The sequence below is a fragment of the Aethina tumida genome, chromosome 1 (genome assembly GCF_024364675.1).
Source record: "Aethina tumida isolate Nest 87 chromosome 1, icAetTumi1.1, whole genome shotgun sequence".
Classification (NCBI taxonomy): domain Eukaryota; kingdom Metazoa; phylum Arthropoda; class Insecta; order Coleoptera; family Nitidulidae; genus Aethina; species Aethina tumida.
The window spans coordinates 79,500,570-79,517,885 of NC_065435.1; the positions used below are offsets into that span (position 1 = coordinate 79,500,570).

Consider the following 17,316-nt stretch of genomic DNA (forward strand, 5'->3'; position numbering starts at 1 on the left):
ATAAGTTTACCGAATAATAATATTTCGATCTGATAAGGTATGCGTCAATATTTAATATTGTTGTATCAATAATGGGAATTTTCATAAGGCAAATCAACACAATCGTCCTTGGTCTTATATTTGTAACCGACACTTCCTTTTGCATTTTATTACTCGCTTCGGATACTCAATTTTTTTCGTTACTTTGCGTTTAACATATACGAGGGTGGTTGGAAAAGTTTCTGACCTAACAATGATTCAACAAGTAACAACTTCTTTAGCCGCGTTGGGCACTTTTTGGTAGGGGAAAATCTTATGGGTTCGTGTCACCGACATGCTCATGAGTGGCGCACGTGCAGTGTGTTGTGCGCTTATACCAGCATATCTGTAACTATACAGCTGAGGTATAGTTTTTGTTTGATTATTATTTGAATGGCCAAGTTCAATGATCGAAAACTCAGTACTACAAAATATAAAACGACAATCGATGCCGTTTTTACGCGATACATAGATACATTTGAATGAAACATTTTCATTTCTTACTTTAGTTACCATAAGCCTATTGTATCTTTTTTAGAACAAAGTACTGTTGAAATTAATGATGACAATGATGCAAACAATTAAAATAATGATAAAAATCAAGTACATTGAAATTTAAGTAAATACAAATACTATCCATAAATAATATGATTGTATAGTAATTGTTATTTCAATTGAATTGTATTTATATTTTGTCATGATCTTGTACAGCACGTAATATATTTGAATAATAAGAAACCACATAAACATGCATATAATTGTTGCTCGAAGTGTCAATAGATGTGAAAACCAGTTTGATGTTGATAATTTTAATTCAGACATTATGAAATTTCAAATTTTAATACTAAAAGTTCTAAGTTTTTAGTTCTATCTACTGACTTCTCCCAGCGATGTTGTTCACAAAGGTGATTCCCTCCTCATTTGTCCTCCGAGCGCAGTTTTTAGATGAGGGAACAAAAAGAGCTAGATCTGGTAAGTAAGTGGATTTTTGCAATGGCAACCACTGAGGTTCTTTTTCTGCAAATGTGGCCTTTTTTTCCTTAATTTCTGCCTTCAGGTGGCCAAGTAATGATGCGAAGTATGCCCCTGTAATGATTTTTCCTTTTTGAAGATAATCAATTAAGATAATTCCATGACTATCCCAAAAAACAGTCGCCGTCATTTTCCCAGTCGAAAAAACAGTTTTTTATTTCTTTGGAGTCGGTTCCCTCTTTGCAGTCCACTGTTTTGACTGTATTTTTGTTTCGGGCGTATAATGGTGTATCCAAGTTTCATCTAGAGTAATTAAACGGCGTCAAAACTCAGACTTATTGCGCCTAAACTGCACTAACAGAGCGTTGGAAATGTTCATTCGAACGTCAGCAAACGCGGCACCCATCGCTCGGATGGCTTTCTCATGTCTAAATCTTGATTTAATATATGACAGACACGTTCTATGGACATTTTCATTACCTCTGCTATCTCTCTCACTTTAATTCGGCGGTCATCACGTTCATCACCTCCTCGGCTTTTACGGCCACGTTTAAATTCAGCTGCCCAAAATTTCACTGTGGTAAATGATGTTGCAGAATCCCCATACACAGAGTCTAACTGATCTTTGATTTGGGTAAGCGTATTGCCTTTCAAAAACAAAAATTTAATAACAGCCGAAACATTGGTGAGTAACTACGATCACTAACTTTTACTGACGAGTGCCGCCTTCTTGGGGTCGTTTTCAACTAATAATATTTATATATTTTTATTTCTTAACTGAGTGGCCAATTTTTCTTTATAATTTGTCCCATGCTAAACAGACATTTCCTTAAAACAAAATAATATTTCAGAAATAGAACGTCACTAATCGACAACTATATTACCGTAGAAAATACATTTCATTTAAATCTTTAGACTGAAAAGACTTTTAGCATTTAGGCAAGTAACTGCCGTCAGTAAGGAACAATGGAAGTACATTGGAGTCTGAACGTGCCCAAATTTATGCACATACATTTCGTTGTTGCACGTAAAATCTCATTGAGACGATATCCTACTGCCACTCGATTTCGTTTCCTTTTTTACGTGCGACAGGATCATACAATAAATGCAGGAGCCGATTGGGATCGGTTCTTGTATTTGAACGCCGCGTCGATATTGATTTCGAGTTTCGTTACTAAAGTGTACATATTGAAATGTAATATAATCATGTGATTTATAAAAATAACTTTCGGCGCAATGTAAATACGGTAAGCCATAAAAGAATCGACCAATCTCGGAAAAATTATTCGAAATTCTATCCGTTATTGTCCCGAGATGGACAAGTTACCGCCGCAAAGGACCCTTTTCGAATGGCGAACACCCATAAATGCAAAACTGGTGCCCGCACACAACCCCTTTATATGTAATGAAGTGGTCTTGGGACGACATCGACCACAGTTATTTATACTTTTGTTTGCTCGGATTTTGTCTCTATGCGTTTTTATCTAAACCGTTAAGCGAAAATTGAATCCATCTATAGAATGATTCCAAATGAATTTAATAAAGGTAATGGTATTTTTCTTTTACATCATACAAGTATCCAGTTTCGGATTAAAAATGTCGAGACATATATTTCATTCATTATAAAATTATATCGAACATAAATCCATTCTACGGCCCGTCCCAATTCACCGAACCCACATTTCGGACAATTTTATACGCAACACGAGAACAAAGCAAGTCGAATTTGTTACTGAATTAACGGTCGGATCGCGTCAAAATCGACGGGACATAAATCGGCCTAGTCTAGAGGGGCCACGTCTCATCTACCGTGACGGCACGATGTAAATAATTCGGTCGTGGCTCGATCGCATGTCACAAAATCCCTTTTTCTCCCCCCGTGATTTCTCCAGTAATCGATTCGTTGCAATAGCAATGATAATGACAGATTTTGTTAAGGGATGGAGACATGGTAGACGTGTCAACAATAGGCAACCGAGATGGCACTGTCTTGGCTGACTTAATGAAACCATCTCCAGAAACGCAAACAGTCTCGATGTTATTTCAAAAAAAGTTGTGTGAAACAGCTATTCCGTATTGGATAAGGCTGTAATTCTAGAGGTCTAATTATTCTGTTTCATTCTCAGTTTGTCGAAGAACTAACTTAGATTTTCAAAATAAAATTGGTTAGATAACGAAATTTGAAAAAATAGATGCGACAATTATTATGATTAAGACACTAACCAACTAAACAATTTACAGTCTTTTTGCATGGATTTTCCGATCAATTTCTTCTCAAAGGATTTCCATTGGATTGAGGTCTCGGTTTTGTGCTGGCCAAGACATGACAAGTACTCTTTGAGAAACGAACCATTCTTTAACTAACCTAGACGTGTGTTTCGGATCATTGTCGTACTGGAAGGTTCACCATAGACTCATGTTATCTTCGGCAAATGGAAGCATATGGTTCTACAGTATGTCACGATAAACAAAATGATCCATTATCCCGTCTAACTTAACCAGTGGGCCCATACCAAACCCATAACACCTCCATCATTTCACAGTGGGTCTAGTGTACTTGGGATTATACCTTTCATTAATTGGTCCCCTCAAATATGAAATGCCATCAGTTTTGAATAATAGGAGCCATTAATCAATACAAATAAAACAATAAATTGTAGAAAAGTTCCGGAATGGTGAGGAGCAGAGTAAAATTGCAGTAGATTTAAATTTAAACGAATCGATCATTTCGAAGATGATTTCCAATTTTAACAGAAGGAATGAAATGGAAAAAGTTTTGAAAAGTCGTATAAAACTAAGATTAACAGAGCTGTGGACAGGAAAAAAAACCCTTGTTCGCAACACTTTTATCAGCGCATCCCGCATAAATCAAAAAATAAATGAACTCATTGAGTACCATAAAATGAAGACTAAAAGGAGCTGGTCGCTATGGTAGAAAACTAGCAAATAAGCCCTTCAATTCTTCAACCTATGGAGCAACGAGACTATTTTTTGCAAGAGAACATGTGAACTGTACAGATGGCAATGGAAAACAATTTTGTTTTCCGATGAAAGTAGATTCCAATTATTCAAATCTGATGGCATTTCGTGGGTGAGAGGACCATTTAATGAAAGGTATAATTCCAAGTACACTAAGCCCATTGTGAATCATGGTGGAGGAGGCGTTCTGGTTTGGGGATGTTCTTCTAGGTTTGGCATGGATCCACTGATTAAGTTGGACGGGATAATGGATCGTCTTGTTTATCGTGACATTCTGTAGAATCATATGCTTCCATTTGGCGAAGGTACCATGAGTTTAAGATGAACCTTCCAGCACGACAACGATCCGAAACACACGTCTGTTAGTTGAAGAATGATTCGCTTCTCAGGGAGTATGTGTAATGTCTTGGCCAGCACAAAACCCAAACCCCAATCCAATGGAAAACCTTTGAGAAGAAATTGATCGGAAAAACCATACAAAAAACTGTCAAATATGAATGAACTCTACGAAGTTCAAAATCACTCGAAAGAAATTTCGAACGATTATATTGAAAAGCTGCTAAAATCAATAAAGAAAACGTATTTAGAAGTTATTAAAAATAATGGATATGCTATTAGACACTAAATAAAAAAGGTTAATTGTACGTAAGGTTGTTTTATTTTATAGTTGCTCTACCTTTGACCCTTGAATATTTTTCAAATATTAATAAATACTTAACTAAACTCACTAATAAACCATTATATTGCTGTATTGTTTTAATCAATGGATATTTAAACGTACCCTTTTATCAAGACAAATGAAAATTTGTAAAATTGCTCTACGAATGAGCGATAGTGAGTTAACAATGATTTTCCATGTCACAAATTGTTTGCCATTGAAAAAATAACGTGATATAATTAAAAGAATTATAACAAGAGTTGTTGAAGTTGAACGAATAAATCAAAATTAAAGTTATTATCAAATAAACTAATTTGCTTTCCCTTTTATTATGTTTGATTGTGAGCATAACTTCACGCAACAAAACACCTAGCAAATCTCCAGACACCAGCCAAACAATTGCCCGACTACAACTTTAGTGCCAATCAAATCTGGAGTGAAAGAATTAATAACATTACTTCCACGTAAAAGGACGAAATTTCTTTCCTTGTCCGTTTCGCGTCCGGGGTTAAAGAGGACATTTATATGCAGGCCCGTGTAACTCGCAAAACAATTCATTCGTGGTGGCTTATAACTTCATAAATAGAATTTTAAATGAAATAGGCCGTCCCGTGGTCAGAACACCCTCGAACGTCACGAAAACAGCGCTTTCGCGCGACTAATTAAATACCATGTTTTTCCTTTTTTACGAACACATTGTAAATTATTCGTTTAACCGTAATTTAGTATTTTAATGAGTTGTGAATGAACCATCCGATGTTAATGGCCAAGATACTTCCTGAGTGTTTGTTATTTTTCGAACGACTCGTAGCTTATTCACAAATTACCTTTTATAGTGTTGTTTAATGGCCGTATTATACAATTCTTGATAAATTAAAACGTTAGCGAGTATCTAAAGGTTGTCATAACCAGGCTAAATACGGCACCAATTGCATTTTTATTACGCATGCCACAACTGGTTGTCGCAACAAAAAAATTTTCGTGCCTTTTTCTCCACCGACTCACGTTTTTTTCTGCATTTACGCATTGTGCAACGTGTGACAAACTATTATGGATTATTTTTTTCACTTCTACCGCATTAATTAATGTCACACACACACAATGTCATTTTTTTAATGCATGTGTAGTGTATCAAAAATATAAATGGAAAACACTTCAATTGCATAATAGCGTGATTATTAATCGGCCATGTGTTTAACGTTTCGATACGCGATCGCGGTTTGAGCCATCAATCCATGGGGCTCTGGATCTTGTGACCGGTTAACGCGAGACTGACGCAAATCGACGGCATCCTCGAGATAGCACAAGAGATTCCGACCACTTATGTGTTGGTAAACAGATTCTGGCAGTGTTGCCTAGCCAGTTACTCGTCAGAAATGTACCAACAATGTGCCTCCTTGTTCATTTTTCTCCTCCTGCTTCCGGACCGCACGAGTGAACGAAAAAAAAAAAAACATATTTACTGAAATATTACACCACTCGCGACACACTATTTATCCACTTTATTTGATTAGATGTAAAGAATACGGGAGGAGTTTGTTTAATTCCCCACTTACATAATTAGTCACTATTTATGGTCGAATATGAAATTTATTTTTTGGCTATATTCTAAATCCTGGAAAATATCCCCATACCATGTGTTCGAACAGACATATACTAAGACTTTTAAACAAATTAAATTTATATTCATCAAAAAAAAATAACACATTTTCATTTCGTTGATAAAGATTCCAATCCAGATGTTCAGTCCGCTACTACTAGACGGGGTGAAAAGTAACCTCCTTGGGAATGAAACAATTTTTTTTCATTTTACCCAGATCGATGCACTTATTAGTAATTTTCCGGGAAGTCTGCAAAATACTCCTTCACGAGCTGATTTTTTTATTGATCTTTTAAGGTTTGGGCCTTAAATCGATGCTCTTGTGTGCAATCGCTCCAATAATCCACAGTTATACTCGCTGTTGATGATTTTTCCTTTTTCGTGGTAGTTCACGAAGAGTATGACATGACAATCCCATCGGAGGGCCTGCCGCTAGGAACTTCATCGGCAGTGGAGTTTCGGCCACCATGAAACTCTCGAAACCAATATTTCGCGGTGTAATCTGAAGGAGCATTAGCCCCATAATATTGATCCCTTCCGTTTTGTCTCTCAAAAAATAATGTTTTATGAGAGATCGAAAAGCATGATGGTAACACGTAACCAAAAATCAGCTGTCAAAACAAAACTAAGGCGTCATAACCGCTATCGCGATAGCAGTGCATTTTGGTGGTCAAGGAGATTACTTTTCACCCCACCTAGTAGTATTCAGCCTTATAACAGGAATAACAAAAATTGATATTTTTTTATCAGAATTGTACATATAATTTGTTTCATGCAATAATCACTTTAACTTTAATCAAAAATGAAGAAAATAAAATTGCTTGAAACACGAAAATTCTGCTACCGTTCGATGATTTGAGCATTAATTTTCGGTTACGTACGTTATCTTCAATTCACTTTAAATATTTAAATAGTTTGCCGTACTCAGTTCACTTGAAATGATCTGCCTTAGATTTTACCATTATTTTCATATTTTATATATGATTTGCCCCGCTCCTAGAAACACAAAATATTGAAAATAAAAACAAACCAATCAATATTAAATTATCAATAATTAATTTCACATACTTGAGTTAACAACCTTTGATTTGATTAATCTGTTAAGAGCATTTGAAATAGTGTCGGTAGAATCAGATGAATGCATTTAAATTCTTTTAGTAATCGAATAGATTGCACTCATCACAAAAAGAACCGCATAATTTTTTAAATAGGAAAAGAGAAGTTATTAATAATAATGGATATGCTGCTAGATACTAAATAAAAAAGGCTAAATGTACGTAAATTTCTTTTATTTTATAGTTGCTCTACTTTTGACCCTTGAATATTTTTCGAATATTAATACCTAAATACCTAACTAAACCCACTAATAAATATGGCCGCAATGGCGACTTCAATTTCGTGTTTCAAGTTATGAATCGTCTTTGGATAATCCAACGGAGTTAAATCGCAGCTGCGAGACAGCCAGTTGACATCGCCGTTTCGGATTATTATGCGAATTTCGAACACAGTGCGCAAAAGATCGATTGTAACGTTGGCTGTGTGATACGTAGCGCCGTGCGTCCTGTTAAAACCACACATCGTCCATGTCATTCTCTTCAACATTTGGAAACAAATAATCTCTGAGCATGGCACGGTAACGATCGGCATGACAGTAACGGCAGCTTCTTCCTCATTTTCAAAGAAAAACGGACCAATAATGATGCACAAAACAGTCAAACAGTTGAGGATGCATTGGCTTTTCCATGGTTACGTGTGGGTTGTCTGAGCCCAAATGTGGCAGTTTTGCTTGTTAACGCCATTAACCGAAATGTTGAGGCATATATTTTAGCTTACGTCATCACCTTCACCGATTGTCCGATGCGACGTGCTCACATCTATTTAGACTATTTTTGTTTTATAAGCAAATCTGAAGTATTTGTTTACATTTAATAATCGGGGCAGTTCTTAAGAAAGAACCAGGCAGTTAAGCTTTAGATGTCGAGAGTTAGAGTACGTTTGTTGTAATAAAGCGTATTATTGTGAATTTAGTGTTTTAATCAAACTAAAAAGACAGATTAACAGTCACTAATCTATCATATATATATCATCAACTTCACCGATAGACCGATGCTACGTGCTCATCTAGTTTGTCTATTTGTTCATCGAAAATATGAACTGGGCAGTTTTTAAGAAATAACCAAGTCAGTTAAGTTTCAGATGTTCATTTATTGTAATAAAGCGTATTATTGTGAATTTAGTGATTTAATCAAACTAAAAAAACTGATTAACAATCGCTATATATGATAGATTAGATATATGGGGTTTAGATCGGGACTTTGGGCTGACCACTTCGTAAGATTTACATTATTGGAAGCAAAAAAGTCTTTCACAACTTTAACTGTGTTCCAGATCATTATCACGCTGGAAAATCCACGACAAAGGGATATTTTCCTCAGCTTGCGGCAGCATACAATTGGTAAATATATGTAAATATTGAAACTTAAGCATTATTAAATTTATTTTTACTAATGGTTCCATTCCAAACTCAGAAAATGAGACCCGCACCTTTATTCTTCCACCTCATGCTTAATTGCTACCTTGGTGTACTTAGGAGACAAACATTATTTATCGAATTCCATCTGATGAAAATAAATTAAATTTACTTTCATCAGAAAACACTACGGTTTTACTTTTTTTTTTCAGACCAATCTATGTGCTCCCGTGCAAACTGGAAATTAAGGCTTTGGCGAGCCTTCTTCCATATGAATTAGTTTGCCTTAACCTACAATTTATGGTATTATGTGAATATTTAGAGTTAGGATTTGGGCGGTTTTATTCGGGTCACTTTTGGATGCTTTTAAAAATCCTCCAATTGTCAGTAATGTTGTTTTTTTGAGTTTCAGTCGTCCAGATTTAGGAAGTGCTGCTACAGTTTCTTTGGTGTTAGAGGCTCGAATTCTTCTTGACATAATACATTTAAATCATTCGACAAAGCTCGTCCTGCAGCCATTTATTTTTATCTAACTTTACTTAGTATTAACTAATCACCTTATACATAAGTGTGATATCAATCAAAATATAAGGTACAGTATCTGACAAAAATATGGTTTGATAAGATCCTATTTGCATACGTTTTTATTAGAAATATGTCATTCGAATATAAGAAAGTCGAACTATTTTGTATTCGAATTATTTAGGCTTCGAATAGTGTTGGGAACATTGGATAATTTTCAAAAACGACTACTTTGTATTTGAAAATAACATAATCAATGTATCAAAAAATCAACAGCAGACGAAAAAGTTTGTTCGATTGATTTTGAATTAAAAATTTTGATTATTTTATGTATACCAAATTCAAATAGTTAAGTTTTTTGTGAATAAAATGCATTCCAATTTCCCTTCCCTTGTTTAATTTGTATATGAATAGTTTTTTCACTTCACATAAGAGCACTTAATTTTTATTCTAGTAAAATTTGTCTATTCCAATTTAGAGTGCAATGTTCCACAGAGAATAAATGTCGTGTTAATCAGTTCTCGTCACTAACATGTTAATTTTAACAAAACACCAATGTTATTGTCGCTAGTATATTTTTCAAAAGTTATTTTCGAAAAATCACATTTGCAACGCTTTGAGCCGTGACCGCAGCTAAAATAAATAAACGATTAATTTTAGACGCACCACAATAAACACCGACGACGAGAGAGAGGAAAAAATGGAGTACCACCAATGTGTGTGTGTGTGTATGCGTAGAATGTCGGTGAAGGACGCCGAACAATCTTTATAATTATGTGTTTATTCAAATATGATTAACATATTTCCAGCGCCAGTCATTCTATTGTTAACAATTTTCAATGAATGAGCAAGTGTAAGGCTTATTAGTTTAATTCGTTATGTTTGTTTAAAACGTTTTTCCAACATAAAAGTAACGCAGAAACACGATAACGCGGGAAAATCCCATAAATCAAGCCTGATTTTATATGAAAAATATACTATCAATCAAATATAAAAGTGCCAAAACGCTGTTAACGAAAATGGAAGAAGCAGACAGAAATGTTTATTTATCTGTTTGTAAATCATATGAAGCTGTGGAATATGAAACAACACGACTACAAACGACAAATAAGAACCCGATTCCTGGTCATTCTATACGGAAAACGGGGCAACACAAAGGATAGTGTTACCAGGAAATGTTCCGCCGTGACACCCAGGTGTGACTCTCAGATGCGGCCGGTGCGGGTTTTGAAAACTCAGCACCAGATATGACGTCAATTGTAACATTGAGCAGCGTGTTCGTGTATTCTGTTGCGGGAATGGTTTCCTGGTTGTCTCCGATTGGTTAATCACACAATATTATTATATATTTCAGTTACTTGGAATTTTAATAATTTTTAATGTGAAACTTTTTCGCGTTCTTGTCCGAAACCGATTAAAATGCAAATGTCGCGGTCGTTGATAAATAAACGAATGTGTCGTGCGCACTTTTCCCGCATGAAAATTTCAACTTTTTCTATAACTGGGGCTCGGCTAATTATTGAAATATACTATTGTGTTCGAATTTACTTTTATAATGGAACTGACTGGATTTTAAATAGATACAATATATATAATAAAATACATTTTCAATTTAGATTTTTTACAAAAACTAACCAATAATAGCAACGTACCAACTGACAACCGAATTTAAATAACAAGTAATAAAGTACTGCTTTATTAAAGTTTTTTTTAACTATTCAAAGGTATTCAGCGAATGTAGTGCACTTAATTTTATCAAATACATAATTAAATTGAGGTAAAAAGTGAAGCAATGAGAGAATTTCAGTTTGCAAAAAAACCTAACAAACGCTGACCAGTCATCTAAATTACGCGAAGGAAAAGTAGGTGAGCCACATCTGCATGACCGTTGCAACGGAGGCGGTCTGACTAAAGAAAGTAGTGATCTTTGCTTTATGTACGTTACAATTTTGAAACGATTATTAATACTAACACACTAATAGTAATCGGAGTCGTTGTCTACTGCACAAAAAACCTCGTATATTAAATGATAATAAATTTAAGTAGTACTTAAATGCATAATGCACTATAAATATAAATTCATTTTGTATATATAATTTATTAAGAGGCAAATTGATAATATAAGTTTCCAAAATATAGGCAGTTTATTTATTAATGCCTACTTACTTTTTTGTTTTTCTAATATCAAAAGAGAATTGTTGCTCTGTTAAAAATTTCAATTTAAGTAGTATATTTAAGTAGTTAAGTTTATATGTATTAATTTATATTTATAATACACTCATTCATTTTGTATAAATAATCTATTAAGAGGCTCATTGATAATGTAATTTTTCAAATTGTTCAAATATTTTATTAGTTGTTAATATAAAAATAGGCAGTTTATTTATTACTGCCTACATACTGTTTTGTTTTCCTAATAACAAAAGAGTGGTGGTTGGTCTGTTAAAAAATTTCAATTATTAAACATTCCCCCAAACATATTTACCATAACACATAATACTAGTCTAATAGTATTATTTTAGGAGCATGTTATGTTAATTGAATGAATATTTTGTTTTGCACTTAAATTAATAGAATGAAAATAGAAATATACATTTTGTTAAAAAACACGTAATTCAATTGAATTTAAATCTATCCATGATAACAATTGTCGGACTCGGGCTCGGACTCGGGACTGGGGACTCGGACTCGAAACAACGCAACAATTTGTTATCAAATAGTCAGGAGACATTTGCATGTCAATCGTCTCGGAATTTACAACACAGTGCAAAAAAAAATCAAAACAAATTATACAATTTTTTTATTGTTAAACCCGTCCTGATGGAAACGAGCGAAATTCGAACGATTCGAACGACATTTCGGAACATGTATAAAAAATACGGCGAGTGCGGAACGTAATCTGTGTCCCACCGTACGCTTTTGTTTATCCCGGGCGTGCATTGTGCGAGGGGGCCCGCGGGACCGGGAGGGGGTGAACGACCTGCCGCCGGTGTGTGAGTCACTCACCTAGGATCGGGCAGCACGATCTTCTTGCTCGCCCTCGCCGCCGGTGTGCACTTGCTCTTCTCCATAGCCATGAGGTAGCTGACATCGGCCAGCACGGCCTCCAAGTCCGCCATTTTGCCTGGTCTATAGCCACTGCACTGTGCTGAGCCGCGCGCGATCTAAACGACGTACATCACGGTCCCGCACCCCCAAACCCGACACCCGACCACTCATGCACCGGTCATCGTTACGGGGCGAGTTACATAACGCACACACGATCTAGTTCCGTTTTCGCTCCTGTCGTCTGGACAAGTGGGACTGTGTGTGTGTATGTGTGTGTGTGTGTGGTGTTGTTGTTCCGTCGCTCGTCCGCACCGGTACGTTCCTGCCGTCGGGCAACTGGCGACTGGCGACTGGCGAATGCGAGACGCTCGGGCCGCCGCTGATCATTGGCGTACTGACTGGCGCCCTCGGTAGCGATCCACGCCTCACATCGACGTTTTCCGATGAACAGGACGAACAGCTGTTCCTGATCCTTCTCTGCGAACGGCCGACATCCCGAATTATTGTCCCGTCAAATATTCTCTTTACTGACAACTGAAAATCCTATAATATATATATATATAAATAAAAAAATACACCAAATACACCAATTCAAAACCGTGCAATTCAAAAAATCTTTATAAAAAATGATTCAAAAATCCCATAAAACATTATGCAACCCATATCACCAGAAATTCATCTAATAAACAATTTTATTTATTATAATAAATATATATAATATTATCTTTGAATATTTTATTCATTTAATAAACAATTAATTTTAATTCAACATTGTTGAAGCACACAATTAATTATAACAATTTCCAAACTTCATGTTGACAGATGTTTTTCGACTTGTTCCTTTGGTTATTAGCTCTATTTCTGTCTAATTCTAAACATGGCCGCCTCTGTTGATGACGATATTTTCGACTTTCTGTGTTCCAAAATCAGTCAAGTATTCTTCGGACGCACAGAAGGCGATCGATCTGTAATAAATCAAACATTGAACAGTTTAAACGCATTAAATTACAGCACCCAATTTGTACGCAATCAAACCGTAAGAATTTTATAACCTATATCTTGCTCAATGTTTGAGTTGTTTTCTTTTTCAGAAAGCCCTCCTATTGATTAACCAATGTTGTTCCTTCATACCTACAGATGATGGAGTGTTGATACAAAAATGTAATCAATTGTTAACCAATTTAATAAACAAGCAACATGTAGTTGTTGAAGGAAGAACACTCACTGTTTCAATACAGTGGTGCCTGCAAAGTTTAACACACAATGACAGTGACGTCGTGTTAGAAGTCTTAAAATCACTGGGCGCATTAATTACACCATACAAATCAATAGAGCAATATGTAACAATATTTGACATATTGCAAAACAAAAAGTGAACTTTCAGTTTTCAGGTTATCGATCAAGTAACAAGAACTGTGGACACATTATTAACTCAACAAAATGGTCATGACATTATCCTTTTGGCAACACAAGTTTTAGAGGCGTGTACGAATGCTCCTAAAATTGGTGCAAAGCCTGACCCACAAAATTTCAAACCTCATCTTCAAATTGGTTCCAAATGGTTTATGTATTATTTAAACAATAGACCAATAAATTGTGATGAACTCATTTATTGCAAGGTGAACTTCATGTTTCAATATTTAGAATTTGGATTGTGGAATTGTTTTTTTAGATTTTATTTAATTGTTTAAATGGTCTATATAACATAATAATACAATATACACCTTTCTTGAATTCAGAATTGGGTCTGATATTAGGAATAATCAAGACCTTCATGTTGTATGGAATTAAAGGTGTAGATTTTATTCTACCTCAAAAACTAGTGCCTTCTACTTTAAGTGTTCCAGAAGTTCCATCCTCAAGTATAAGGGAGAAAAAAGGAGGAAAAGTAATTTTTTTATTATTATTTTGAATTCTATGGTACCATACATACTAGTGGTATTTGTGTTTTAAATTAAAAAGGAGCACTTTGCCATTGTTTTATTATTAACTACAAAGAAGAGTAATTTGTTTTTACAATTAATTTGTGACATTAATATTCATTTTATAGTTAACTAAACAAAGAAAACACAGATTTGTGGCCAACTATAAAAAAGAGATAAAAGATTCGGAGGATTTAGTTCCTGATAAAAGAACTGGAAATGAGTACACTCCTGCCTCATGTTCTTTTGATGCTGTCATTTCACATTACAGTTTAAAAATCAACGATTCTGATTTCTCCGACTCAGAAACTGGAAAATTGGCTAAGATTAATGCTGCCCAAGGTGGTGTGAGACAAGCATCACTTAACTTATTTCTTAGTGTTATACAGGTTTGTATATGTGTAACCTATGAATATTATTTTAAATTTATCCATTTCAGTATACTGAAAAATCCATAATGTTTTCCTATTGGTTAAGTTTTGTTCCTGAAGTAAATTTTAAGGGGAAACACAATCTTATTTTTTCTATTTTAAAAGATCCAAGTTCAAAAGTTAGAATGATAGCTTTAAATGCATTGTCACAATTTTTAACCAGTTCTAAATTATACTTGGCGCAGGCAGAAATTAGGTAAAATTATTTAGTGTTTCCTGATTATAAATTATATAATGGTATTATTTCAGTGAGAGCACAGCATTCACGCCATTTTCTCTAACACTGGGTTTAACCCTGGTGGAATTACATAAGAGTTTAAGTTTAGCGCTCAATGAAATATCAATACCTGTATTAATCCAAGTTTTAAAATGTTTTGCTACATTGGTTCAAGTCACACCATATCACAGGTTATCAAAGGGTATAATTACTAAAGTTTTAAGGAATATTAAGCCGTTTATTTATCACAGAGGTATAATATCATTCGAATCGTATATGGTTAATTAATCTTACTTTTAATAGATGCAACAATTCAAGTAACAGCATTAATAGTATTAGGGTGCATTTTGGCCTCTGAACCTGAAGTTCCCGAAACTAAGCAAGCTTTATTGAAAATGATTCCTGAAAAAAAAACGGTAGAAGCAAACAAACAAATAAATCAAAATAGAACGGATGACAAGAATATTGATTATGTGGAATTTTCTTCAGATGAAGATGAAATATCGTTTGAAAACATTGAAGAGAATCATCGATCTTGGCTATTGGACAAGTGTTTGCAGAATTTAGGTTTACAGCCACCCAAAAACGTAAACATTTTATTTTGGAATTTTGGTTTTAAATTAATTTTAAACACTTGTAGGACTTAGAGGTTGAACCAGTTTTAGTAGCGCCTCCAATTAAATTGGAATCGTTGCAAGTTATGTCGGCGATGAGTCGGAATTACTTCAGTCTGATGGCACCGCATTTGCATCTTATCGTAAAAGTACTTGAAATGGCATTGAACGATCGCTACATGGATCTACAATTGCACGCCGGACGTACCGTAGATTTTATCGGCCAAGCCATCAATCGGTCCTTAAACAGTGATGGTAAATTTGTTAAAAACAATCAAATTCGTTTAATAATGATCATATTTCCATAGAAAATGATATCGTAAGTGTAGAACAATGTCTTCAATTTTGGATAACACTGTTGAACGGTCCATTGTTAGGTCTCTTGCAGAACGATGAACATCTGGTATTGCGGGCAGTCGGTTGTAATTGCCTTGGCAGTATCGGACCGCAAATATTCGAGCAACTACCTGTTAGTAAATTCTATTACACATTAAACAATATTAATAGTCTGTGTATTGTAGAGAGATAAACATATTCTATGCGTAACTTTATTATTTTCGTGCACGAGGGACAAGAAGAACGCTGTAAGAGGGGCAGCAATTAGGTCCTTGGCCATTTGCGTGCTGTATCCATCCCTTCGTGAAGTAAGTGTTAAATAATAACGGTTTTATGTACTATTTGTAGGGAATTTTCAGGATATGGGATTTGTTGTGGACACGGCAGAAGCAATATACAGGTCGTTGAAAGATGATAATTTAATGGTCAGAATCAAAGCGTCTTGGTCTTTGGGCAATTTAAGTGATGCTTTGGTGTTGAATAAGTAGGGTTTGCTTTACGTGTGTGTTAAATAATTAATCATTGGTTTATTGCAGTACTAAAATTCATTCCGATGAAGATTTGCCCCCGAATCTGCTTTTAAAATTGCTCGAATCCGGCATTAATGGGGCTCTAGATAATGATAAGATTAAAATGAATGCTGTGAGAGCTTTGGGCAATTTGCTTCATCTCATAAATGACGATTTGAGCAAGGAGACCGTTTATGAATCTATTGTAGAAAATGCATTTACCGCTTTGGTCAGAGGATCAACAAATGGTTCAAACATGAAAGTAAACAAATGTATAATTTAGTTATATAAGTTATTTTTTGTTGAATTATTTAGGTTCGTTGGAATGCATGTTACGCCTTGGGGAAAGCTTTAAAAAACCCTTCTTTATACAAAATGTCTGTACAGTGGCAGGAGTCAGTATTCAATGCCTTAATGGATCTGGTTGTGGGTTTCTGGAATTTCAAAGTTAGAATAAACGCAGCATTGGCTTTAATGTCGCCGCCAACTCGTGAAGACTACGCACAGTTTTATTGTCCAGTGTGGGTGTCATTACTGAGTGCATTGGAAAATGCACAAAATATGCATGACTACACTGAATATAAACACAGAGACGTTCTTATTGAACAAGTGATGGATTTTAAAATTGGATTTTGCATAGGAATAAAAATTATTGTTTTAGATTTCTTTAACATTATGCCATTTGACTGAAATAATTAAGGTGGAAGATTTGGACAAGTTGGCTGTTCATCTTTCAGGATGTGCTACAGATTTAAAGGACAAAGTTCACAGGGTCCTGCAAAGACTGGTACCAGAGAAGACGTCAGTTTTGTTTAATGTAACCGGTAGACTCGCAGCAATTAAAGAAGAACCAAACGTGAATGAAAATGTTATTACTCTTCTTCAGCAAATATTTGTACACAATACATGAATTTTACTTATTGACAAATATAACAATAAATTTGTTTACACTTCTCATGTTTTATTTCTTTTTCTTTCATATTATATTACTACTTAATTTTAAGTTTGATATATATTATT

The 17,316-nt window shown here is 34.9% G+C and overlaps 2 protein-coding genes across 3 annotated transcripts in view; one reads left to right on the plus strand and one right to left on the minus strand.

Annotated features, from left to right (window-relative positions):
• The window catches only part of LOC109598675 (G protein-coupled receptor kinase 1), a 69,131-nt gene extending 56,180 nt beyond the window's left edge, over positions 1 to 12,951 (minus strand). The window contains exon 1 of one of the 2 annotated variants that reach the window (XM_049961772.1): positions 12,226 to 12,951. In XM_049961772.1, coding sequence (XP_049817729.1) covers positions 12,226 to 12,338 — 113 coding nt within the window. In that variant the 5' untranslated portion in view covers positions 12,339 to 12,951. The remainder of the gene's footprint in view (positions 1 to 12,225) is intronic. The other variant, XM_020014580.2, reaches the window with a different exon arrangement.
• A 113-nt stretch (positions 12,952 to 13,064) lies between these two features.
• LOC109598668 (HEAT repeat-containing protein 6) lies at positions 13,065 to 17,249 on the plus strand. The gene is made up of 15 exons (XM_049961771.1): positions 13,065 to 13,303; positions 13,359 to 13,607; positions 13,659 to 13,886; positions 13,940 to 14,155; positions 14,318 to 14,578; positions 14,629 to 14,816; positions 14,870 to 15,090; positions 15,141 to 15,424; positions 15,478 to 15,706; positions 15,760 to 15,920; positions 15,973 to 16,095; positions 16,147 to 16,271; positions 16,324 to 16,558; positions 16,612 to 16,905; positions 16,958 to 17,249. Exons 1-15 carry the CDS (start codon positions 13,145 to 13,147, stop codon positions 17,204 to 17,206), a joined length of 3,222 nt encoding a protein of 1,073 aa, XP_049817728.1. The 5' UTR covers positions 13,065 to 13,144; the 3' UTR covers positions 17,207 to 17,249.
• The last annotated feature ends 67 nt before the right edge of the window (positions 17,250 to 17,316 follow it).

Coding starts and splice junctions, on each gene's coding strand:
- LOC109598668 (XM_049961771.1), top strand. CDS start 13,145: ATGGCCGCCTCTGTTGATGACGATATTTTCGACTTTCTGTGTTCCAAA. Junction 14,156..14,317: donor GGGAGAAAAAAGGAGGAAAA/GTAATTTTTTTA, acceptor TTCATTTTATAG/TTAACTAAACAAAGAAAACA. Junction 15,091..15,140: donor GCCGTTTATTTATCACAGAG/GTATAATATCAT, acceptor TACTTTTAATAG/ATGCAACAATTCAAGTAACA.